Here is a 26464-nt window from a genome sequence, read left to right as displayed (position 1 = left end):
TGCCAATCCTTCTACACTCCGCTGCCTGATGCATGTACTCACCTGCAAGTTATTGTTGTCCTCCTTCAAGTGCTCTTGTGCACATTGGCCAAGACTGGTTGCAAGCAAGGTTGGAGGTGATGACATCACACAACAGAAGTCACAGTGCACAGCAAACAGCTTTGAATTGTGTAAGGGATGGGATGAACAGTGCACAGAATGTGTGACTCACAAACTGATACAATGCTACAAAAAGTGCTAGGCATGAACTAGTCCTCACTCATGAGATCAACAATGCCAGTTTGTGTCTCCTCACCACCTGTCAGGTTGATCACTCCAGCTTCAGGAGACAATGCAACCAGGTTAACTATGGACTCAAATGGCTGATGACCAGCATCCTCATCCACCAACTGCACATGAGACAACTGGGAGGATGGATGGATAGGGTCTTGTACTAAGTCAGGCCTTAAGTGCTCCAACATGACTGTTGGGACTTCTATTTCATAGAATGCATCATCATTAGCATCCTCACCCAGTGGTGACTGATCCATGTCCACTGGCATTGCTAGGGGCCAACTCAGCACAGAGAGCCTATAGGTGGGCAGTGGCTTGTTGAAGTAGCTTATGACCTGAAGGCCATGTTGCAGCTCTTCACCATCAATGTTACCTGGGAGCTGTATATGGTAGATGATGAGGTTGGACAGGCATATTTAGTATGGCTGCGAGACTCACCCATAGAAGTGCATGCATAGCTGCACCAGCAAAAGCATCAATCAATCTTGACTGGATGGTATCCAGTGACCAGCTGAGACACTGTGAGCAGAATGCTGCCAGGGAGGTGAGATTAGGCTGACAAGACATCATGAAGGCAATGGGGGGATGTCCACCATCCAACCATGATGTGAGAGGTAATAGGTACATTGCCAGTATGGCAGTGTCAGGGAATTTGACATGTTCCTCCTTGATGATGCAGGCAAGTTCATGGTACCTACATCCAAGGAGGTGCTGAGGTCTGTCCTCAACACTTCACAGACATCATTATGCCACTTGGTGACAAACTCCATAAACTCGACAAATTGGAGCATGATAGCAGCTTGGAAGAGGGTCCTTCCAAAGCCATAGTGTACTAACTGACAGGCAACATCCACACTGCACCACTGGCAACCTGTCTATGAACTAAGTCAGTTTTGATGACACCTTTGGCATGCGGAATATGGCACACACATCATCATCTATACTACCCATCAGTGTGATCAAATGGAGGTCCCCCCATTCAGGGCCGGCAAAATCTTCTATGGCTTCTGAGGAGTAAACTTGCATGTCTTCAAACCTGCCAGAATGCAAGTTGCTACCATCAGTCACACCAGCTACATTTGCACATTTGAGTAAACCTACCTGTGGACAACATGGGTCATGCCAAACAATAGTGCATTGTTGTATGGCATTATGACAGCATTGATGAGTCTGCAAGATTGAAGACAAGCAAGTTCCACCTCTGCCTCTCCTGGAGCCTGATGTCATGTTAGCACCCATTGAAATATATACAGAAAATGACTTGCCATGTGCCAGTTGAAACCACACATTATCAGCAGCTCTTGAAAGCGCTGCACAAGAAGACATGGGGAGGTCAAACCCACAATGTCTTCTCCTCTCTTGAGTTGGGGGCAGTCTGGCCCATTGAAGACAAAGTAAGGGTGAAGTAGCATGCGAGACAGAGTGGTGTCACACACCAAAGGTGTTTGGTGAGGTGGACATGGATATAGCTGATGAATGGAGGTGAAGACCATAGCCCTCATGTGAGGAAGGACAGCCAGCAATGTTGGCAGTCATCCCTCACACAAGATCAAGTTGTCAATAGCAAAGAAAAAGGAGGAGGCAAGTTAAGCGCCAATAAAGTTCTTAAGTGCCCGTGTACGGCATTCTGGTTTTCGACGTATCTCCACCAGTTCTGCAGACACCGAAACCATTCCCACACTCGCTTGTAGTGCTCAGCCATGCGATCCTACCTTCCAAGATTGGAAAGGATATGCGCACTCCACACGTTTCTACAGCACTCCCTCCAAAAGATGCTCATTTCACTAATTCTTCTGATATGGCTGCCTCCACATCAGTCATTTCACTTGTCCCCTTTGCTAGGGACCATGGCTACATATATCTACCAGGATTTCCTACCAGCTTCCGTCCTGAAGCGTCCTGGTACATCCCACCCTCATCTGCCCCCTCTCAGCCCATCCAGCTTGGACAGCGTGTTCTTTTTGTCAGTATGACCTCCAGGAGGATGTTCTTTGGTCGCCTCAGGTCTGTCATTCACTTGGAAAGGTCTTATGTGGTTGTTTCAGTCTCTCCAGTCCAAGAAGCATATGGATCCTTCCTCCCTGCCCCCTGCAACATCTTCATACCAGTCTCATCCATCATTCTTCCAAAGTTGTGACAGATACAGTATAATTTACTGTTCTCCACTCTCCCTGATCGCATCCATGACGAGTATGATGCACATCTTGCCTCCTTGTTGCAAGATACAGTGGAAGATGCTCCCCCTTCATCCTCTCTTCCAACAGAGCCTCATTCATGAAGTTTTTATTTGCTTCACTGAGAGGATGGTTTGGGGGGGAAAGTTGCAATCCCCTATGCTCCTGTCACCCCACAGACCCCCAAAGCTTGACCCCTGTTGACATCTGACTCACCCTGTCCGCTTTTGGATGTACTATATCGGCATCAGATCAGTGCTGCCTCTCTGTCATCCCACTTTGGCCTAGAAGTGATCTCTTCAAGATGTGACATGCACAGCCTCCCCCTAATGTGATTCCAGTGCACTTTCCCAGTTCCTGACATTGCTTGACTCATACTGTGACATTCTGACTGTCTTTGACTCACCTATTGCCAATACTTACCAATCTTTTGACTTTGCTTACTGATTCTTTGCTTTTTGGCTTACTTATCCTTACCAATGCTTACCAATGCTTTCCAAGACGATTACCCATTGCTTACATTCCTTACTCATCAGTTACCAATCACTTACCAAGTGTTTGCACCTTGTTTTCCATAGGCAACGCCCCTGTACTGTATATAAGTCACTGTACTTAGGTAGCAAAAAAAAAAGACATCAGAGAGCCCCTCTTGCTCGCAATTTATCATCTCTCAGTAAGTCATTCATCAGCTTCGATAGTTGAGACTTTATTAAGGGTCTAGCTATCATCTACTTTGCTTATCATCATCTATCATCTATATACTTTGCTCCAAGCCCTCCCTGAGCTCAGTACAGCTTAGGACATCGAATTAAGTCACCATCCATCCTTCTGTAGGCTGACAGCAGTCTACCCTATTGCTTTCTATCACATTCTTGCTCCCTCTTCGTCAGGAGCACCCCCAACCCTCAGCACTCATCTTTGAGTGTTGTAGCTTGCAAAAACCCTCCCAAAGAACAGGTTCTACCATCTAGGTACCACACAGGCACACCACCACTCGCTTTCATTGTCTTTTGTGTTGGTTTTGGTTGGTTTTCACCACTGAACCACACTTTGACTCACAGTGGAAAGATGGCAGAGGATAGTATCCATTTCATGTGATTGTCCTGTACCAGCTTGATGCCATGAAAACACATTGACTAGCAAATGCATCCACGCACTGCTGATATGTCATCTGTGAGGGACAAAGCAGACCATGGATGGTAGGCTACTAACCTGGCATTGACTCCCACTGTGAGCAATCAAACACCTTCTTCATTGCTGGATGGGTCAAACACTTCAGCAGCCAGCTGGCCAAGTATGTAAGGCCTTGCTGCAGGTGCAAGAAGCTATGTCTGGTCAGTATAACCATGCCAATGAAATGGCAGAAAAGAACTGTCATGGACAGGCCATAGTTCAGAGACTCTCATGTGTGGCAGATGTGGAGGACTTGTTAGGAGGATGTCAACAGGGGGAGAATGAGAGAGCCAGCTGATGTAGGCATAGGCCAATGCCCAGCTGACAAATATGAGTATGGCCACTAGCCAGTTGAATGCCTGGGCCATGGTGTGAGGATGGATATACTTGATACAAGCGATCTATGTTTCGAAACCATCAGTGGAGGCACTAGTACTGGTGGCTGATGAAAGGGACTCACTGAGAGATGAATCAGGTGGAATCTTGAGGGTGCATTCCCGCTAGTGAGCATGCTTGGCCAAGGAATTGTGCTTGATAGTGCTGTGAGCTGTCAGATGTAGCATGCTGAAATGCTTGCTGGCAGGTACTCACTGCAAATGGCCATTGATGGCAACAAAGGCCAGGGGATGTCAGGGGATGTCAAATGGACTTTGGGGAGGGAAGAGGAAGGCCCCTGCCAGTGTATACACAGTTGGGAGTCATGATAGCCCAAACCTGCCCTAATGGCTTATGTTTAGTGCATCTGCCTCGAGGCTACAAGCCAGTTCAAGCTGTAAAGTACTGTAAGTAATTATAAAGTGCTGTAAAGTCACTTTACAATGGGAAATTGGCATGCAGACTTACAACTGGGCTGGCCAGATTGGCAAACAAGTTAGTAAAATATACAAATGCACCAAATGGGACAAGACCTTGAGGTCACCATCAAGGTGCAACATGTAGCCATTACAGTATTACAGAAGCAGGGCAAGGGGTTTTACACACTTGACTAATGCACTCCACCACATGGTCACTCAGTTATGCAGTACTCAGCGCTTCAGCTTCAGCATTCAGTGAAATATATATTGTATGATGAGCACAGAGGCTGTGGATTTTTGGCCTTGATGAATACAAATATACTGTACTATTACAAGACAATGCCACGTATCCCAGCTACAGCTCAGTATGGGCATCTGCAAATTGCTTAGTGCTCTAAGAGCAACATTAGAGTGCTTAGCATTGGTAACAGTGTGTGCCAAGCTCTCAAACAATTCAAAAACTGTCTGAAGCGCATGCTGTAATTTGACTGTCTTGCGGATGTGTAGTACCAGCCAAGAACAAATTCAGCCAAAAACTATTGAGACATGTTGCCAAGTCGAATTGACAGCTGTCAACAACAGCATGGTAGCATACAAAGTTTCCCTTCCCCCCACTGAATGAGAATGCCCAAAGGCCAAATACTAGCTGCTGACTGCAAAAGTGATCAACTATTGATGTAAATTTAATGGTGGTGCCCCTGCACCCACATCCCCTCCATCTGAATCACACAGTTGTCAAACACAATGGACAGGAGGTCCTGTCTCTAAGCAATCAGCATCATGCAGGGATGTCCCACTCTCCATGCTCGGACCCTGATCATAACGTGCCTGAGACCATAAGTCCCCCACCATGTGTTGCTTCCATGTCCTGAGCACACCCTACATCAGCAAACCAAAATTCTGCAAAACATTGTATATGAGCACTTATGGATTCCTGTTTGGGAGTAGTCCAGGGCATGATACATTGGCAGTGGGTTTCAACTTATTTGGAGATTATCTTCAGCTTAGCCAGACTAGATGTAAAGAAGTGATCTTATCAACTGATGTCAGCTACAAAATCATTGTACATCAATCAATATGTAACCTCTCTTGATGATTGCCCTCTGCATCTCAGACAATCTTGCACTCTCAACAGCACTCTCCTGCAGCTTAGAAATGCTAGCCATAAGATCACAGTATACATCACACCAGATATCTGTGTGAATGGCACTTTCTACATACACACCATTCCAATGATCCTTGAGGGCAGCATAGATGGCAGTTCCTGCCAAAGTGCAAAGGGGATCCATTGAGTCCTTGTTGATGGCCTTGTATAGCTGTCCTGGGCTCAGGAAGAGGATGTTGATGATGATATCTGTGAATAACTCATGCTCAAATAGGCCTTCATTTGTTGCAGTATAGGGATCCTCTGTTGGTTGCTAGAGTACTGGAGTCATTTGATGACATAAGAATTATAGGAATGTGCACATACCATTGGTTGATAATGCCAGGGTTTAAGGAAAGTGAGATCAGTGAGGAGCTGTCAGACTTGAACATTCTTGTGGTCAACTTCAGAATGGACACTCCCTAATGGAAGACGAAGGCCATAGTCACATTGGACATGACAGAATGCATACTGTTTGAATGACCAGTGGATTGCTGTCATTGCACCAATTACATCATTATCTATATGTAGTGGTTCATGATGAACTTGGTAAAGTCAGGAAGATATCAGCCAGGGAAACATACTGCAGGCAACAACATACCTCCTCCAATGACAGTGTGTGGCTTTTTGGATGGCTGCTTTCACACATTCAGTGCACACATTCTTCATTGGCACAGTGTCCACAGCGAACATGTATTTTTGTACTTCTTTTTTTGCTTGGTCCACAATCTGCCCTCGCTCTTGTTTGGTTACTGTCACAGGAACAAGTGCAGCATCGGCCATATAGCCATCAGATGGTGCAGTTGCATTGGCAACTGCACCCACTGATGCAGGAGGAGGTGGAGTCAGAGGCATTGTGACACAGTGTTGGCACTGAGGCCGACTGATCTCCTGATTGCCTTGAGTCTAAGAGCTATTAGAAATTAGTTGAATATGAGTACAGTGTACTTACATGGATAACATTGGTGAGTGAGTTTGAATATCTATTTGTGGATTGCACACCTGGTTGACTTGGTGCGGTTGCCAGCATGTACCTTTGGGCAGAGCTGAGTAAGGAGGCAGGTGGGTGAGTGTCTTGATAGGTGTGGTAACCACATGAAGATGGGCCACCAGGTGGTGAATGGGCAGAGTGGTGGGTGTGGTAACTGCCCACAGATGGGCCACCAGGTGGTGCATGGGCAGAGAGCCTGTCTACCCAGCTGCTAGACAACAGTTGATGAGGTTCAGTCATTGACAGAGTCTGGTAATTGAAGGGATAGGGGTTCATCATTAGGTACCCTGGTCCCTGATGCAGAAATGATGGATCCACAGCCTGCTCGCCCTCGAGGTTTAGTTGGCTTGACATGTTGTTGCCACTGGGATTCAAGTTTGACCCTACAGGCAGCCTAGGGAAAGCCTTTCTGAAATATTAGGATCATCACAGCAGTAGATAGATAAAACATACCCTGTTACTGTTTGGCCTATGTCTCGACATGGCAGTCAGAGGAGCAGAGTAGCAGACAGTGGATGCTGCGAGCTACTTATCCATCACAATCCATCTTAATTGGGCATGACCAAACAGGAATAAGGTGATGGATTTCAGCAAGTAAAGAACCGATGAATACAGATAGTGCGGTAACAAAACAAAAAAGAAGTGTAAACTTATCTACCTATCAGAATGTCAGATGAGTAAATTTGTGATGCTGACTGAAACAGTTCAAACTCACAATACTCAGTACAAATTCTTCACAAGGACATAACTATGCAACCTATGAATATATTGAATCAGTCATGAGTCAGAAGATTAAGTGAAGACATGCCATTATTCAGCCTCATCATTGTCAGAGGATAGTAACCCTGTGAACAGCATCCCACAAGTATCATTGTCATGGTCAGGGTTGTCCTCGACATGCTCGTCAGGGGATGGTGACCTCTCATCCATGAAAGATTCCAACTGTTCTGTCTGAGTTGCTAGATCATGAATGTGACAAGTTCATCAGCATATACAGCATGGTAAAACACCATGTCATCTTTGGCATCCTGCAGGTCATGTTGGTCAAAAATATCCATCAACATTGCCAACTGTGATTCAGCAGTTGCCAGAGTTTCCCAAGCTGCTGTGTGAACTTCAGTCAATAAATCCCTCTGCCACTCAATAAACTCTATCTCTGCCAAGGTCTGAGAGACCCACTGTGATATACAATCCTGGAATGCATGCTTTGTGAGTATGGCATTGACAAGAACATTGTCAGGCAATTGTGACAAATCATGACATAGAAAGTCATGTCCCTTGGTTTCATTCATTAGTAGTGCCCCACACATATGACAATAACTTACCTTGTGTACATCTTCAAGTGACAAATCAGTGTGAGATGATCAACCAATGGTTCTCACAGCAAAGCAAAGCTCCAGGGGGGGTGGGGCTGCTTGCTTTCTGTATGGGTGGTACTTGGTATGCATGTGGCTTTGTGCCTCTAGGATGTGCCTCCAGAGAGAGGGACTTGAGCTGTGAGGAGACATGGAAGAGTGTGAAGTCAGTGATATGATGCTCCTTCTGGGCAGTGCATTCAACAGCTCTTCTTGTCTCTCTTTATTGAAGTGGCTCAGGCTTGGATGTTTGTGCAGTGGTGAAAAAAGGATGTTGTTATGAACAAGCAGTGGTGAGAAATCAGTTTTTGGACTAGGTTCAGACAAGGAGTGTGGAGACAATGACAGTTGGGGGACTGAGGGTACAGTGCCAGCAGACATAGCAGTCATAATCATACTCTCACCAGATATGTTATCATTGCCATGTAGCAGAGTTTCTGTCAGAAATTGAAGGACTTAGAGAATTTCAGAGTAACAAGCAACACTAACCTCTCATCTGTAGTATCATGGCATCTATGAGTGATAATGGTAACAGCCTCACCTTTGATTGTCCTGGATGTCAGGTGATATTTCCTTCACCTGCTGCATTACTAAATCACCTCAAAACTGAAGGGGGGGCCTGTACTGATGCAATCCCAGTGCAGCACATTCCTGTACCACCAGCCTTCCAGTGTGGATTCGAGGAGAACGACATTATGGGTCACTATTATCCAACCTCTGGATATATCTACAATAGAGGTGACACTTTCCTTGACTGGATGAAGGCTAGCGAACATGAAAGGTGATGTCAAAATCAACTGTACTATCCCTTTGCAGATGAGGGTGAATGGGAACTGGCAAAGTTCCTGGCATTGAACTTCACTCAATCACAGATGAATCAGTTTCTCAAGCTCAAATGGGTAAGGCTATTGAGACTCTGATTTTTGTTGCTAATGATATCCTTAGTTCAAAACTCAGGTTAAACCATCATTTAAATCAGCAGATCAATTGCTTGGGTGGATGGCAAGTTTGCCTCATGGCCCACAATGGCGCAGGACTACAGTAGAGTTCAAAGGCTATAAATCCATGCACCCCATTCAGCTCATATGGCAGGATGCCCTCGAGGTTGTCAAGGATCTTTTCTCCAATCCCATCTTCACAAACTTCATGACCTATGACCCACACATGGTCTTTCAAGGACTGGAAAGGGAGTATAGTGAGTTTTTCACAGCAACACATGCATTTGACATCCAAGTACATGCAGATTATGCTTGGTGACTGCCTTGTCACTTATCTTTGTTTTTTTTTTCAGGTGCAGCTTCCTCAGGGTGCAACCATCACTCCAATCATTATTGCCTCTGACAAAACCCCAGTGACGAGGCACACTGGAGGGCTGGAAATGCACCCAGTCTTTATTATGATTGGCAACATCCAGTCTGATGTGAGGATGCAGGCATCATCTCATGCATGGCGCTGCATTGCTTTCATGCCAGTTCCTGTCTTCGAGGTTCACCCAGATTTCCAAACAATTCTTCATGCTTTTTTCACCAGTGTATGGACATCGTTTTTGCCTCTCTCAAGACAGTCACATCAGATGGTATCAATCTCACAGACCCAACCAGCTTTACTCAAACTGTTTTACCCCTCTAGTCACATATATTGCAGATCTTCCCAAGCAACAGCTAGTTGCTTGTGTTGCCAAAAATTCTTCCCCTATCACCACCACAGTACTCTCTGACTTCAGTGACAGTGTACCCCAAAATCCATGAACTGGCTCATACACACTGCAGCAGATTGTTGATTTGTGCACACATACCCAGGCATGGAACATCCCCTCTTTCCAGAAGGCTGCCAAAGCAGAGAAGTTACTGGGCATGCACCACCCTTTCTGGAGGGACTGGAAGTTTGCTGACCCTGCACACTTCTTGGTGGGGGAAATTCTCCACACTTGTTGTAAGTTCTTTTTTGACCATGTTCTCAAATGGTCCAAGGAAGCTGCCAGCAATCACCTGCTTGATACATGATACAAGATTCAACACAAGCATGTTGGCATCAGGCATTTTGCTTCTGGCATCTCACATGTGAAGCAGATGATGGGCAGAGACCATCGTGATATTGAGAGGACCATCATCCCCATGTTAGATGGCACCATTCCACCTCTATTCATCTATGCTGTTTGCTCCATGGTGGAGTTCATTTATAGGGCACAACAACCTATCCACACCAACTTGTCTATCGCATCAATGACTGCCACCTTGCAGGCATTCCACACCACTAAACACTCCATTCTTGATGCAGGGGCTCAAAGGGGAGCCAAGGGCTCCATGGACAACTTCAACATCCCAAAACTGGAACTTATGCACACCTTTGCTTGCCACATCAAGGAGAATGGCACTCTCATCCAATACACAGCAAATGTGACTGAGCAGCTCCTGATCACCCACTGCAAGACACCCTTTGAGCGGATGAACTGATGGAGCAACACATTCATTGATCAAGTTGTTGAGCTCCTCAATCACAAGGAAACTATCCACTCCTTTGACCTTTACATCTTACTCTGCAGTTTGGATTTGGCACTTGACACTGCAATTATGGTCAAAAATGAGGAAGTTACCAGTGTGGACCTGGCATTATCTTCTATCAATCATGTTCTTCTGGAGAAAGAGACTATGTTCCAAAGACCTTGGCCTTTTCAAAATCACTTCAATGACCCCAAATGCTTTTCATTGTCAAGTGGAGCATTTGCATTCCATGTCACAGTCCTCCCTGACTGTGCAACACTGATGGTATCTGAAATGCAGGTGACATATGAACTCCCAGACCTCCCACAGGTAATATCCGACTACATCTCTGCTGCTTTGTGTGGGTGTCTGACCAAGCACTGGGATGCTCATGGCATGATTTCTCTATGGAATAAATTATTCAACTGCACTCATCATTCTGGACACGATACATATGCAGAAGCCAGGCTGTTCAGGCCTTCCCTCCCTCAGATTCTCACCCTCTTGGAAACTGTGATGCAGTGTTGTTGAAGCATGTGAATGATGATGTGAACTTTGGTATGCATACCCTACATTATAACTCCAAGAAAACATTACTGACTCTTTTCCTAGATGTTGCTCAGGTGCAGGCAATATTCATGCTGAAGACAAAGAAGGAACTTCCTGTTTATCTTGGCCCCATCCCTCTCATTTATGTCTGTTATTTTCACATTGTCTGGCTGCCTGAGCAAAATGGCAGGGTCAGACTATACAGAGTTCAACATATTCCCCCTTCTTCCACAGGTGCAAGTGGCATCATCCCATTGACCAATGTTATTCATGCTGTGGAACTGGTACCTGTCTACAACACAGTACTTCTGGGAGTGGATGCATGCAGTGAGACTTGTATGGAGGCATACAACCAATATTATTTAAACACATTTGCAGATAAAGAGACATACCACATTCTGGCTGAGTAGTTGTTTGTAGCATCACAATAGTAGAAGGGCTGCTGCTGCCCCAACTTCATTGTCCCTTGTAGCCGAGTGATTCTTGTATCTTATCCCCGTAATCATGATACCTACACCTTATCTCTGTAATTATTACCCTTCGGAGATATCAAGTGGAACTACATTGATCTCCACCAATCACAAGTCGCGATCTCACACCACATAACCACCCGTAAGGCTGTCAAGTTAAGTGTTCATTTCAGTGGTTTTATAGATGTAGCGCACCCTAGCGCACCTCCCACGCCACGATCGACGATGCCGGTGCCGTCACGAGGCGTCAGACACTCCGAACGGTCGTCCCCGCCGCCGAGGGCGAGCCGCTGTGGCTGGGAGGCCGGTCCAAAATTTGCAGCTCCCACGCACCGCCACCTGCCAATTTTTCGGAATAAACTGACTTTCTCGCACGCACACCTTCTGCTTAGTCAGCGAATTTGCAGTGGCTGTAAGCACAGCCACCTGCAAATTTTTCGGAATAAACTGACTTTTTTTGGGGTTTCTTCACCTGGATTCTTTGTGGGACAATTACCAAACTAAGCTGATCATTCTCGCTGACGATACTGAACCTCCTCTAGTGGATCATGTCTACTCACCACCGTTCGACGAAGAGTGCGCCATTTACACCAACATGATTGGCAATGTCACCCTATCCAACGACGGCGGTATAAACAACTCCTCTGACCACAACAGTCTCTTGGAGAACGACTCCTCCCGCTCCTCTCCCCACGAAGTCCCTGAGCTCGAGGCCTACCTTTACTATTTTGGTCTCCGGGGCCCCAGGCACCGGGGTCCCAAGTTGATCTTTCGGACGTCCAAGGATGTCTTCCCAGCGCCCTCGGGGCCAGAGCAACATCCTCGTCACATGAAGCTTCGGCCAGTTTATGACCACCACATACTTGGCAAGGGCGATCTGTGGCCCACGATTCGTTCTGAGGTTCGTGACCTTCTCGAAGCGCAGCAATCTGCGGACTCACATTTGTTCCTAGGTTGTCAGACTTCTCGACCGGCGAAACATCCAGTTCTCATCTGTCGACCTTGTTCGTTTCAGCTGGGTCAAGCACAACGAGGAGAATGAAGATGAGGAAGATGAGGAGGAGGACAAGGACGACGAGGATGACCAGGAGAATGAGGACGACAAGGATGACCAGGAGAATGAGGACGACGAGGACGATCAGGAGAATGAGGATGACGAGGATGACCAGGAGAATGAGGACGACGAGGATGACCAGGAGAATGAGGACGACGAAGATGACGGGACCGACGAGTATGACCCCGACATCGGGTTTTTGCCGCCCAGGACAGTGGTTACCACACCCGTCACGATTTGGGTGGGAGTCTTGCCCGATACTCTTACCGGCGAGGTGGCATTCAAATCTTCCAACGACATCCTCGATTTCCTCAAGGAGCACGGCATTTCTGACGTCGATGTTGCGTACCGTGAGTCAGTGGCTAATGGTTCCAGTGGTCCTGAACTGTTCGCACCCGTCTGGGATTTCGATCCCCTCAAGGCCGTCATCGATCCCGTGACTACGTCACTTAGCCTGCCTATTGCTGGCTTCGAGACGCTCTATAGCCTGGGAAAATTGGGTTTCTACTTCAAAGTGGGTCAAGATCTGTACGCCGTCACCGCCCGCCACGTCCTGTTCCCTGAAAACGAAGGTAATAATGCATACTCCTACGTCGGTACGTTCTTTTCCCCGAGAAGATGAGCGCAATTCTGACTACACCTACAAAGCCGGGCCCAAGAAGGAGGTCGTCCTCATGGGCAGCAAAGATTTTAATGACTTCCTCGCGTCTATCCAGGACCATATCGACATCATGAACCACACGGTTGGTATCTTGGAGCGGCGGGCTACGACGTTAACGGCTAGGGCGGAGGGCGATGGCCCTACCGCTAAGCAGGCGGCAAAGGAGCTGGAGGTGACTCGACGCCAGCTGCCCAAGACACGAGAGACGATTGAGGCGCTCAAGAATTTCTTTGTGAAGATGAAGACGGAGTGGACGAGCCCGAAGGACCGGATCATTGGACACGTCGTCTGGGCACCTCCCGTCAGTGTCCATGCCTCCCCTCACAGTTATACGTTGGATGTTTGTGTCATCGAGCTCGACAAGAAGAAGTTCTTGAAAAACTGCAGGGGCAACGTGCTCGACTTAGGTGCGTGATGATCCGTCTAGCTGAAGGTGTCTAATCTAACTGTTCATGTTCCAGGCCCTGAGATCGGCCCCGGCAAGTTTATTAGCTTGATGTACCCTCCCGTCGATGCGTCGTCCGATTTCGATTACCCAGTCGACCGTCTCCTCAAGCTCCGAGGCATTCTCTCTGCAGAGGAGATTCGCACGCCGAATAACCGAGACCGCGAAGGCGACCCCATGCGATACGTTATAAAACGCGGTCTCACCACGCTCACCACGATTGGCTGTTTGAATGGATTTGAGTCTCATGTTCGCCGCTACTGCGCCCTGGGCAGCCGCGATTCGGTGGAAGTAGCAGTCTACCCCTATGATACCGTCTCCGGTCCGTTCTCTAGGGGCGGGGACTCTGGATCCATCATCGTCGACGCCCTCGGCAAGTTCGTCGCCCTCCTCACCGGTGGCACGGGACCAGCCTATTCCTCCGAAATCACGTTTGGGACACCAATGCACTGGCTCTGGGACGTTATCAAGACTCAGTTCCCCGGTGCTAACCTCTACTTCGAAGACGACAACGACTAGGTTCGTCGCTCCCTTCCGCCTCATCCTCTCGTACTTACACAGCGGGCAAATGCCCTGGGGAACTGCTTCTAAATCGAGCTGGGAATTCGCTACAGACGTAAAAATTGAGTGGTGATTTAAGAAATCTAAATTGTAGAGAGAATATGTTGATAGCTTAATGACTTGGTGGCTTTTTCTAACAAAAATTACTTTGAACTCCTGTATCCTCACAAGAACTGATGCTGGTGATCTGAAGACCACCACTCTCCTCTGACAATGGTGTTGTTGAGCATGACAAACAGTCAACTCCTCAGACATCCAGTCACTCTCTTAGCCAGATGTCAATGCAAGTACACTTTCTTCTTGTTGCTCCCTGCATACTACCAGGGCATCTTCAGCTCTTACTTGATTCCTATGGTCAAGAAACCCCATCTACTAGTCAGGTATGCACCTCCAGGAATTCAGTGATATCACTGAAATAGAATCAAAGGGTCCCTCTACAGTTCAGGGTGAAGGGGTTGTTACCCTGGATGGATATCAGAGCCATTGGAGCCTACCTCAGACTGAGTTCTGTGCAACAAACTTCAATCTAACCCAGTGGCCTTCAACTTCCACCCCATCTCAATTGCAACAGTTGGTACCCAACACTCTCACCACCCCTCTGCAACAGTTCACTGCTGCATTTCAGCTAGTAGCACCTGCCAGTGAAATTCCCCCACTTTAGATTTTTCTGCCTTCCAGGTTCCACAGAGGTACACCACTACTCACCTTTTATTTGTCTTTGGTGTTGGTTTTGGTTGGCTTTCACCACCTTGCCACACTTTGACTCACAACAGTTTCCAAAAAGTTGCCTCCTGGAAGTTGACATGCCTAATTCCTGAAAACCACTTCCATGACAGGCTTCAACACTCACCCATGACCCAGCTGTACAGTGAGGCAGCCACAGTTGTGGTCCATACTGAGACTGTGGTATGATGGGCAAGGTGCTGTCAGCTGAATACCAGTCATTAGCTTGCCAATGCAACCAGGACTGAATTCCAGCACAGCATATGCAATGACCACAAGATTGATGAGAGAAGGCATGTGTAAAACTGCCAAGAAGACAATACAGGCATTGATGGGTGTCCAAATGCACAGGAAAGGCAGGTCATGCAGTGTCACTGGGGTTATCCCATGGTCACTGGTTGTCATGATGATCACATCTTGAAGCTGAAGGTGTTGTAAGAGGGGAAAAGACTGGAGAACAAGGCATAGCTGTTAGAGTATCATGGCAAGAGTGACATCATGGATGTTTGAGATTCAGAGGGATGTTAAAAGATGAGACTGGGAAGCTATCCCAGTGTGGATGGCATCCCAACTAAACATGCATCTTTCCAAGCACAACCATTTGAGACAAGGCCACATAGTGTAGTCACACTTAGTCACAACACATGGGAAGCCTGTGCACCAAAACACCAACACTTATATAGACCCCAAGATGAGCCCACCTAAATAGATTAGCCAGTACACATGGACAGGCCCAAGGGACTAAAGTGAGAGCAACATATGTATGGGCCTGTAAGTGCATTACCACAACATATGGGAGGGCCCATGGTGGGTAAGGATGTTGAAACATTTAGATGGGCCCATGACCAATTAAGTATACTGAGCTGCTGTAAGACATGGATGGGCCCATCCTGGTAGGTTACACCCCTGTTGCAACATTAAGGTGGGCCCACCTATCATAACATGGAGAGGGTCACAACATAAGGACAGGCCCATCTATGATTAGAATACAAAGTTGGCAACATAATGATGGGCCCAGGAGTAATATCATTTATGGTGTTGCAACATCTAGACAGGCCCATTCATAATAAGCCATACCCCTGTTGCAACATAAAGACAGGCCTATCAGTAATGTCATTTCATAATGTCACAACATATGGACAGGCCTGTTGACAGTAAGATGTACCACTGTTGAAACATAAAGACAGGGCTGTCACTAGTATCATTTAATAGAGTCACAACATAAGGTTGGGCCCATCAGTAGTATTATGCAACATATGGATGGGCCCATCCACAGTAAGATGTACCTCTGACAAGACATAAAGACAGGCCCATCAGTAATCTCATGTATAGCATCACAACATATGGATGGGCCATTCAGTAGTACTATTTATATTGTCACAACATATGGGCAGGCCCAGCCCCAGTAAGATGTACCCTGTCAAAACATAAAGACAGGCCCATCACTAGTATCATTTAATAGAGTCACAACGTATGGATGGGCCCATCAGTAATATTATTTATATTGTTACAACATATGGACAGGCCCATCAGTAATCTCATGTATAGCATCACAACATATGGATGGGCCCTTCAGTAGTACTATTTATATCATCACAACATATGGGTGGGCCCAGCCCCAGTAAGATGTACCCTGTCAAAACATAAAGACAGCCCCATCACTAATATCATTTAATAGAGTCACAACATATGGATGGGCCCTTCAGTAGTATTATTTATATTGTCACAACATATGGACAGGCCTGTCCACAGTAAGATGTACCTCTGATGAAACATAAAGATGGGCCTTCAGTAGTATCATGTATATCATCATATCAAATGGACAGGCCCATCTAGCAAGATGCACCCCTGTCACAACATAAGGACAAGTCCATGTATGGTATTCTTAGGCAGCAGAAAGGGAGATCCAAGCTATCTACATAAGGATGGCCTGTGTAAGGCATTCTCAGGCAGCAGAAAGGGAGATCAAAGGGATCTACATAAGGACAGGCCCATCCATGGTATTCTCAGGCAGCAGATAAGGGAAAACAAAAACCAGTGTTATAACATAAGACAGGCCAATCTGTCCATCACAGGATTACAAACCCTTGGCACCACATAAGGTGGGCCAATCTGTTGTATCATAGATAGCTCACCACAAATGGACAGGCCTATCCATATTGGGTTATCCCCCTGTCACATTATAAGATGGGCCTAGGAAGACAAGAAATGAAGAAAGTGGAACCTCTTGCACTATGAAGTATCAGAATTTCCCACTATAAATTGTGTTTCATGTTGGATGATTTGCCTATTCAGTAGGAATCTCAGGTGCTGGTCTATGTAGCAAGCCAGGACTCCACCATTGGAGCAGATGGGAAACACACAAAACAAATGGCAATGTTATTGCAGAACAATGCATAATATTTTTATCTGAGTCTCTGCTTCATATATGCATTCAGGATTATGGACTTGTACCAGTATTACTGTCATACTATGGGAATCATTCATAGGTGGGATAAAAAATGCGACATCTGCATATCTCATTGTCCATCTTTAACCTCTGACTCTTCCACTCTCCAATCACCATCACCACTCTCACCATCAAATTACTCCATTGTCTCATCATCAAAAACATGTCATTGTCATTGTCTTGCAAGCTCTTCAAGAAATTGCCTGAGCTCAATGCTGTGGCCAACTGCATACTTCAAATTTACTTCAAGGATATCATGGAAAGTAGCAAGCTGGGAAAGGCAGACAAGATTGTGAAGTGGAGAGGTGCCATCAAGGCAATAAATGATGAACTAGTGTGTCATAGAGTCATCACACTTTTTTACTAACTGATGTATTCAGGACACTGTATGTGACCTCATTGCTAGCACAGATGAGATTCCAATGACCCTCATCAGTGTCAACACATTCTTAAAGTGGCATGATGACCTTGGCTTGATTGACCACCTGTGACCTGAGTGGAAGACCACCCTATGCCCTTTCAAAACTGACATCGCCAACCACAAGTGGCTCAACATTGTCGAGTGTTGATACAACTACCACTGGTTGGGCCTCCCTATGCCCTGTGTCATGCCAACACCAACACCACCTGCTCAAGAGACTGAAATGCCTATGAGTGGCAAAGGAAAACAGAAAGCAACTGAGGCAGAGGTGGAGCAAATGATAGTGGAGAGCTTGCACAGGATGGAGGTGGATGATGAGGGTGAAGATGAGGTGCCAGAAAAGGAGGATGATGAGGAAGAACCAGCACATGGCAAGCAGAAGCACCAAGCTGCCATGAAAACAACATCCCATCAATCCAGGTGTCGATCCCACTCTACAAAGGCAACAGCAGAAACTGACAATGAAGATGACATTCCTGCTCAAGGCCAATTGAAACACAAGCCTTGTCCACCATCAGATGGACTATATGGTTGTGCTGCCATAGCTGCCAGAAGGACACCTTCCCCTGACCCCCATTCCTGCAAGTTGTGCTGCAGATGCAAGATCTGATGCTACAAGAACCCTGGGAAGTCCTGCTTCCTGTGTGATGGTTGCAAGATTTGATGCAGCCATGCCAAAGGTGGCATTACTGCTCCAACTCAATAGAATCCATCACAAGCCAGGGGAAAAAAGTGAGCTCAAAGTCTGTCCCCAATGATAAAGGCCCAAGAATCCCAAAGCCCAAGGGAACATCCCCAAAAGCAACACATTTCAATGGCTTCCAAAGCCATCAATGCTGGTGTTGGGCCCTCCAACCAGGGAAAGACAATCCCTGAGGGATCTTCACTCAGTACATTTCCAATTTCATGTATTTACCACTGACTCAAATGTTATTCACTGATTCATATTCCTGCATTCAAACACAGGGATTCCCACCCAATCCCAGCTGCTGTACAAGTGGATTCAATCATTGAGGTTGGCCCATCCATTGCACAGGAGGTAGAGGAATCTATGGTAGCAGGTATGTTTAATCACTCCACATTTACACTAAGTATTGTCATTAACCCTTGTATTCAAAGCAGACACCTGCCCATCAACAACAGCAGCACCCATCCAACTCACAACCACTGCAACTCCCAGCACACCATCACCCATCTGTGCCCCAATCACCAAGGTGTCACAAACATCCAACACAATCAAACAGTGAATTGAAGATTTGGAATGTTGACTCTGCAATGCTGAGGCCCACCACCAATACTACAAAGATCAAATGTATGATTTCCAAATACAACAGGATGAGACCATGCAGATGCTGGACAGGATGGCTCATGAGCTGGAGGCTCTGCATATTCAGATATATGGACAAGCATTGGGTGATGACCTCATTGATCTCTTTGGGCCTCTGGCAAATGAGACAAGAGTGGATAGGACAGCAGGGTGAATGAGGCTGTCTATAATTTTACTCCTCCATGGTATATACAATGTCTTTTTATATTTTGCATTTTAATTGACCACTGCAGCTGCATCATATACTCAACATTTACTTAGAGTGAGAAAAAGACAATGGCTAGACAGCCAACAGAATTGTGAAGGATAATCTCATTCCACTAAAACAACTGCTGATGTATCCTGATAGGCAGAAGCTTAGCAAATGCATGGCTTTGTGATATAGAATAGTTAACATGAAACTTAAAAAATGAGATAGTGGGATGGTCTCATTCTGCTAAAACTGGAGTTGATGGAACCTGATAGACAAAACCCAAAGAGCAGGCCATGCTATTTACAATGTTCACTTGGGACTTACAAAACACAATAACAGCTAATAATAGGATAACAATGCAAAGAAAGATGTCAGCCTGCAGCATTCTGTGGATCCTGATAGATGCATCTGAGTCTGCTAATACAGCTGCTGATGAATCCCAATAGATGGACACCTGGTGAATAAGCAGCTATGCTATTTACAGTGTTCACTTGGGAGTTACAAAGCAAGATAATGGCTAATAATAGGATAACAATGCAAAGGAAGGTGTCAGCCTGAAAAAACAGCATTCCATGGATCCTGATAGATGGAACCCTTCCAAATGAGCAGCCTGTGCAATATGCAAGGTTGATATGGACTGTCTTGACCTGCTAACATGGAATTTGATGGATCCTAATAGATGGAACCCTTCAAAATGAGCAGACTGTGTGAGATGCAAGGCTGAGAGCAATTGGTCATCAGATACAAATGCAAAGCAATATTCTCATTGTGCTAAAGTAGGATCCAAGGTATGCCCACAGGTGGGACATGTGCAAATGAGTGGAGTGTGAGATTCACAAGGTTCAATTCAGGGAAAAATGTTGCATTCTGCTATTGCAGGAGCCAATGTATTTCAATAGGCAGAAGCTTGGCAAATGAGCAGATAAATATTTCTTAGCAGACGGAAATACAACCAAGGGCATTCAGCCAGTCACTAGTGCCCAATTCACCCTCTGCAGTGAGCAATAAATATTCTGTTTCCCAACAATGGTTTGTTGCCATTCATCTCAGCCCATGGATGCATGAGCCTTTCAAGACAGATGAAATACATACTCATGTCATACCAGACATATCCACAATGGAAATAAAACATGTGAAAGGTGAATGAATGGGCTAGCTTGCCACTGGATGTCTCCTGCAAAGTACCCACTGACCTGCCCATCAGCTACAGGGTGGAATGCAAGGGCAGGGGACAATATACATACTCTCATGGTATACCAGACATATCCACAATGGAAATAAAATATGTGAAAGGTGAATGAATGGGCTAGCTTGCCACTGGACATCTCCTGTGAAGTACCCACTGACCTGCCCATCGACTACAGGGCAGAATGCAAGGGTGGGGGACAGAAACTGCAGGTTCACATTGAGCTAACATTTAATTACAAGTCTTTCTCCAGGACAAACTGAATATCAGTCACATTCATGGGCTGCCATTTGTGTTTGGCATGCTCAGCCAACCTTGAATACCACACCCCAGGAGCTGCAATAGTGCTGCTTCCCATCTGTATCTTATGCCATTCTTTTGCTTGAAATCTGAAGAAACTTATAGCCCATTGAGATTCTGATATTATGAGCTCTTCCTCTTCTTCCCAATGATATTTGATGGATTTTGCTTGCAGCCAATGAATGTGATAAACTAATTGAAGAAAGTTCATCAACCTTAAAGCACTGTTGAACAGTAAGGTCAACATACATTCAGACATCCAACTCTTTGATTCTGTGTCCCATGGGATGTTGATCAACTGAAACCATGGAAGATGGGTTCTGTGGTGCTCCTGTGCATTTTGGGAGAAGGCCACTGTCTGCACAGCCAGGTCTTCTTTATGAAGCTCTTGATAACATCCTAAGATATCTGCACCTGTGCCAAGTGTAACCATGGCATCTTTGCATTGATTATAAATCATGGCCTGTTTTCTTACTGAGACATTGATAGTGTGGATCATATCCCAGGCCCAAGTTTTCATAGAATAGCTCTTAGCTGTGCACACCACCCCCCAAAAGACAGCTGACTTTTCTGCCAATGTGAGACAGAGGCCATGTAGTGCATCATTAGCTTGACCTGTGTGAAGCTTCAGCTCCATTTCTGCAAGATTTTGAAGCCCTTGAGCTTGGCATGTGTCAATGCCAAGAGTGGATGGAAGCAGCAATTTGTCCTGCAGTCCTGCCAGGGTTCCATCTGAGGTGGGCAACTCATCCCCCACATTGTCCAGCCAACCATCATCCAAAGCATAATCCTGCTCAGAATTTGTGTCAAGAAATGCAGTCTGCTGTACAGATTCACTGGCAGAAGTGTTGGAGCCCACTTCAAGGTGCAGCTTCAAGTAAATCACAGCATCCATGATAAAACCCAATTGTTCAGATGCAATGTGATCAGCATGGCATGCCATAGCCAATTTTTTCAATTCTGATGCCCATTCCCCAACATCCTTTCTGTCCTTGTGAAGTGAGGTTATGGCCTCTTCTAAGCATAAAAATACTTACATATCATGAGAAGCACCAACAGTGCATGCCATCAAACTAGCATTATTGGAGGAACCAAGACCCAGCAGAAGCCTACATGGAGCAGCTAGTTGGCTAGCACATGGTTTATGCTTAGAAGAGGCCATAACCTTGCATTCACCAGCTGTCTCACTGATCTGCAGTCAAGGTTTCATCTAGCTTTATATATGCCTGCCTTGCCAATGGTGCTGCTGCTTGAGCTGCTTTGAGCTTCTGCAATAGGCTATCTGCTTAATCTTGGATGTCAGAGAGTGTGCTGCAAGTGGATCCTCAGACTAACCAATCCAAATCATCTTCATGAAGTTGGAATCATTCATCTGGAAATCCAGCAGTTCTTGGTGGTGTGGTGATGTCATCCCACATGCAGATGTGGATGCCACATTAAGGATGGACCACAATTTTACAATGATTTCTCTGTCTACCCATCCAGCCCCCTTGATGAACAGCAGGGCATACCATGCATAACATTCCTTCTTGTGCCCATTCGCATGCCATATGCTGATTCCAGGGATAATCTGAAGTGATGACAGGATATCAATCAACTCACTTTGACCCACATGCTTCTGCAGATTTGCCTTGTAGGAGCAGTTAATGTCATAGAAGCAAACCACTTGTTTGATCCCTTCCATATTGTATCCCAATGGATTTGCCAAAGAGTAGTCCATGTTCAACTGTCTGCAGTGCCATCAATGGGTGTCAAAAACAATGATTCAACCTCATACCTTTCTGCTTTTTGAAAGTCAACAACACAATGCAGATAAAAGCATCCATGCTGTGCACATGCAGTCACCCCAATTCTGGTTGCATGAAACTTTCCCTGGGCTGCATTTGCCTGACTGATAGCTCTGTGGTTGTTGCAGGTGGATTTCTGTGCCTGAGCTCAGATCATGTTTTGCATGGGTTGAATGAATTCATACCTCCACAATATGTGGAGTGGCCTTCAAATAGTCTGCATAGTGCAGATTGGTCACCATATAACCTAGTCCATCCATCAACCACACTTGATCTTCAGATCTCCACTCATGCATGTGTTCCACTTTAAAGTTTCCATCCATTACTACTGTGCAGGTGAACCACCAGCTGGAGAAGGTCAGCACATGAGGATTGCATTATTGGAGCTGCTTACTGGTCCAAATCCTCATTGGTATCAACATTTATTCCAGGCTGGGGGTGTGCTGCACAAAATAATGCCAGTCCACCTTTCTCTGCTGACCTGGTTGTCCTGCAGAATCCATTCCATTTAAGTAGCTTGAGGTATCACCATTTCTGCACAACCCATAGAAGCTCATGGTATCTATCCTGATTGACCCTTCAGACATTCCAACACTTGGAACCAAAATACCAAATCTTACTGGAATGAGGTATGGAAACACACTGGATGTGATCTGATGCAACTTGCTGTAATAGTTCATACCTGACATTCCACATTCCAGGTTGTCCCTCAGGAAGTCATCCAGAATTGTGAATGTGAATGCAGTGCTTGGCTTCTTGAATGTTGAGGGAAATAGTTTGGCTCTGAGTAACTGTATGAATCAGGTTTCTGCAATCTTGCATTCACACCAATTCACTACAATGAAATGAACACCTGTGACATCCATGACAGTGTGATATCTTGACCCTGCTGGAGGATGGAGGTGCTGTGCTTTGGGTTTTCTTTGATATCTTCCACATCTTCCCACTCTTGATCACTGATGGGCAGAAGTTCACCTGCTGCTTGCTGGGCTCATGCAATCACATAGGGACAGGGTGCTCCACCATGTCCCAGGTGCAACTGAATGCCAGTCTGTGGGTCTTGATGTGAATGTATGTAATTCTGGGCAACCAACTGATCTCTCACCATGTGGAGGATGGATTCCTTGTAGAAGTCCCCTGTCCACTGTTGGATCCTGTGGAAAGGCAGGCTCTCATGACTCTTCTGGCAACATTCTGTGCAGAATAGGGGCTGATGCAAGCAATCCAGACATCTGTATACCCTGTTGTTGCCACACCAGGTGCAGTTCCTTGGCTCTGGGGAGGCTTCAAGCTCCAGGAGTATCTTCAAGAACTCCCCCTTCCACAGAACCCATTTGCAGATGTAATCATTCTGTGTCTGACACACCATGTGAAGTCTGCTTTTGGGTTGGTGAACTGCTGCATACCTTTTTCTGTGGTAACATCAGTTGCTGGACTGGTGGGCTCATGCTTTCATGTCCATCAAAGGCTGAATCCACCTATCAAGATTGCACAACACCCCTGACTTCCTCTTAGGGCAGAGTAGGAGTGGGTTGGGCTGCAGAGTACAGTGGTCAAAGTCTGAAGTGAATCTGACCACTAGGTGATGAGATATTCAATGAACAGTGAGTGGAGGGGTATAGAAGAAAGTTTTAGAGGCAGAGTTCAGAGTCAGAGGTTGGAGGTCAGATGAGAGGGTGTCAGGTTCAGCTAGTGTGCTGCCCCCTTGCAGAAGCTCAGCCCTCATATTTCAGAGGTGGAGTGGACTCAGAGGGAGTGGAGATGAAACTCCAGAGGGAACTGAGAGGGAGTCAAAGGTGGGGACTTTATTCAATATTCATACTGATTACATCAGATTACTATGTGGCCTTATATATGACATAGGTCAAGGGTGGTGCAGTGTAAAATGCAAACCAATAAGCATATAACAGGTTAGCAGTCCTTCTGACACAAGGGATAGAGGGTAGGGATGACAGGGACCTTAACTGAGACAAGGAAACTACTACAATGAGGAAGAGAGGGTAAATACCAAAGGAGTGGAAGAATGGAGAAAAACTGACACAAGGGCAGAACCCTATCTGGAATGCAGGGCTGCAAGTCCACCAGCCCACTGGGCCAACAAGGCCTTGGAGGAGGCACAGATGAAGGTCTGGCCTCCATGTGACCAGCCTGAGGGCAGAGTTGAGTGGAGTTGGTTGGAACATGGACAGGGGACCTTGGAGAGGTGTCAGGAGGGTTGGAGGAGCACAGGAATGCATCGGAAGAGGGCAGAGAAGCATGGGAACATGTCAGAAGAGGGCAGAGTAGGTGTTAGGGGCTTATGTCAGTGTCATGGTCATGACACCACCCATGCATCAAAGTACTTGTGGGAGCAAGACCTTGAATCCTTGGATGGTGAGGATTGGGGAGAATGGACAGGGGTTGTTGGATCTGGCTGTTTGACTGTGACTTCTACCAATCATGATCTATATCTACCTCCAGTTCTCTGAGTCTTGACTTCCAGCTGCTTCACCTGATGGCCCAGGGTAGGACCAATCAAGATGCTCACCAATGCTTACATAATGTATCACATGGTCTACTGAATGATTTTTCAACAAACAAACAATGCCAAACAGTGATTTTGCACCACTAAGCCTCCTTGTTGTAACACAAGTCAAGAAATCACCATTCTGGCTCATTGGGGACATTCCCTCAGGGAAACCTCAGCAAATTCTGGTGTACACTATAGTATAATCAATAGAATATGCTATCAGCACCATTGGTCAATTCAGAAACCTGCTGGCAGTTATCTCCAGCACTGTTTCCCCACCAATGCCCCATATGTCCTGGACCTAATCAGTACTGTGAGAGCTGAGAATGATGGGGAGGTCCAATCTGGCATCCATCCTATCATAAAAAAACCAATCACCCATTAACTAGTGCATTTCTGTGAAGGGGAAACTGGTATGGAGGTCAGGGTGAAGCTAAACCCTCTCTCACTCCAGGTACCATGTTTTATGATAGGATGGATGCCAGATTGGACCTCCACATCATTCTCAGCTCTCACAGTACTGATTAGGTCCAGGACATATGGGGCATTGGTGGGGAAACAGTGCTGGAGATAACTGCCAGCAGGTTTCTGAATTGACCAATGGTGCTGATAGCATATTCTATTGATTATACTATAGTGTACACCAGAATTTGCTGAGGTTTCCCTGAGGGAATGTCCCCAATGAGCCAGAATGGTGATTTCTTGACTTGTGTTACAACAAGGAGGCTTAGTGGTGCAAAATCACTGTTTGGCATTGTTTGTTTGTTGAAAAATCATTCAGTAGACCATGTGATACATTATGTAAGCATTGGTGAGCATCTCACTGTGTTTTATATGTGTTCCCAAGGACTACATCCCCAGCATATCACAGAGTTATGTAATTGTCCCAATGAGCTCTCATTTTCATTTGGGTATTCTGTCATCAGTTTCTATCCAAATATTATGCAATATGGCTCATCAGAGAGCCATGACCAGCTGCTTTGATCCATCCACCAACACCTTGGACTCACTAATGATAGTTCACTCACCACACCATGATTAATGAAAAACATGCAAACATTGGGACAATTTTGTGAGCCACTGTATGTGGATGAATGGCACTAGCACATGTAGCATGTTGGACATGGGCTATGCTCTGGAGTGGGAAACAAGGGGCCTGCTGGTGGCACTGGCCATGCTCTAGTGCAAGATCTGAAGGGGATATATGTGACTGTCAAATAGTCAACCAACCCCCCAACACATCACATGACTCATGTGATATGTTGGTGGCTTCCCTACATGGAAATGTGAGTGACTCCAATAAGAAAGATAGCTTTAGTACTTGCCACCAATGTGTACAGCATGACTCCTACTACTCAATCCTCATGCCTCCCCTTCTGCCAATGATGGAATATTATTGTGACCAAGCCAATATCATGAGCATACACAACATAATCCTCAGACTT

General features: G+C 45.9%; 4 protein-coding genes across 4 annotated transcripts; 2 read left to right on the top strand and 2 right to left on the bottom strand.

Annotated features, from left to right (window-relative positions):
* Window positions 1-248: 248 nt before the first annotated feature.
* Window positions 249-1599, bottom strand: F5J12DRAFT_892410 (uncharacterized protein; the record flags this gene model as incomplete). Its single annotated transcript, XM_051747576.1, has 6 exons — window positions 249-653; window positions 712-828; window positions 972-1148; window positions 1204-1309; window positions 1375-1490; window positions 1525-1599. 6 exons carry the CDS (start codon window positions 1597-1599, stop codon window positions 249-251), a joined length of 996 nt encoding a protein of 331 aa, XP_051600120.1.
* A 3873-nt stretch (window positions 1600-5472) lies between these two features.
* F5J12DRAFT_782574 (uncharacterized protein) lies at window positions 5473-7032 on the bottom strand (the record flags this gene model as incomplete). The annotated part of the gene is made up of 8 exons (XM_051742740.1): window positions 5473-5572; window positions 5636-5832; window positions 5886-5933; window positions 6031-6052; window positions 6160-6464; window positions 6511-6541; window positions 6593-6954; window positions 7003-7032. 8 exons carry the CDS (start codon window positions 7030-7032, stop codon window positions 5473-5475), a joined length of 1095 nt encoding a protein of 364 aa, XP_051600119.1.
* A 1567-nt stretch (window positions 7033-8599) lies between these two features.
* On the top strand, window positions 8600-11762 carry F5J12DRAFT_905461 (uncharacterized protein; the record flags this gene model as incomplete). The annotated part of the gene is made up of 12 exons (XM_051748661.1): window positions 8600-8642; window positions 8721-8803; window positions 8850-9137; window positions 9196-9435; window positions 9506-9577; window positions 9704-9856; window positions 9914-10300; window positions 10391-10642; window positions 10685-10749; window positions 10845-10942; window positions 10997-11235; window positions 11604-11762. The coding sequence occupies 12 exons, from the start codon at window positions 8600-8602 to the stop codon at window positions 11760-11762; spliced, it is 2079 nt and encodes a 692-aa protein (XP_051600118.1).
* Window positions 11763-11912: 150 nt separating this feature from the next.
* Window positions 11913-14115, top strand: F5J12DRAFT_828698 (uncharacterized protein). Its single transcript, XM_051745636.1, has 4 exons — window positions 11913-12304; window positions 12357-13053; window positions 13106-13525; window positions 13580-14115. The coding sequence occupies exons 1-4, from the start codon at window positions 11999-12001 to the stop codon at window positions 14080-14082; spliced, it is 1926 nt and encodes a 641-aa protein (XP_051600117.1). The 5' UTR covers window positions 11913-11998; the 3' UTR covers window positions 14083-14115.
* The last annotated feature ends 12349 nt before the right edge of the window (window positions 14116-26464 follow it).

The sequence above is a fragment of the Pisolithus orientalis genome, assembly GCF_024613125.1.
Source record: "Pisolithus orientalis strain OTSU chromosome Unknown F5J12scaffold_13, whole genome shotgun sequence".
Taxonomy (NCBI): domain Eukaryota; kingdom Fungi; phylum Basidiomycota; class Agaricomycetes; order Boletales; family Pisolithaceae; genus Pisolithus; species Pisolithus orientalis.
The sequence above is the reverse complement of the archived record's forward strand: the minus strand, read 5'-3'. Positions and strand labels throughout refer to the sequence as shown.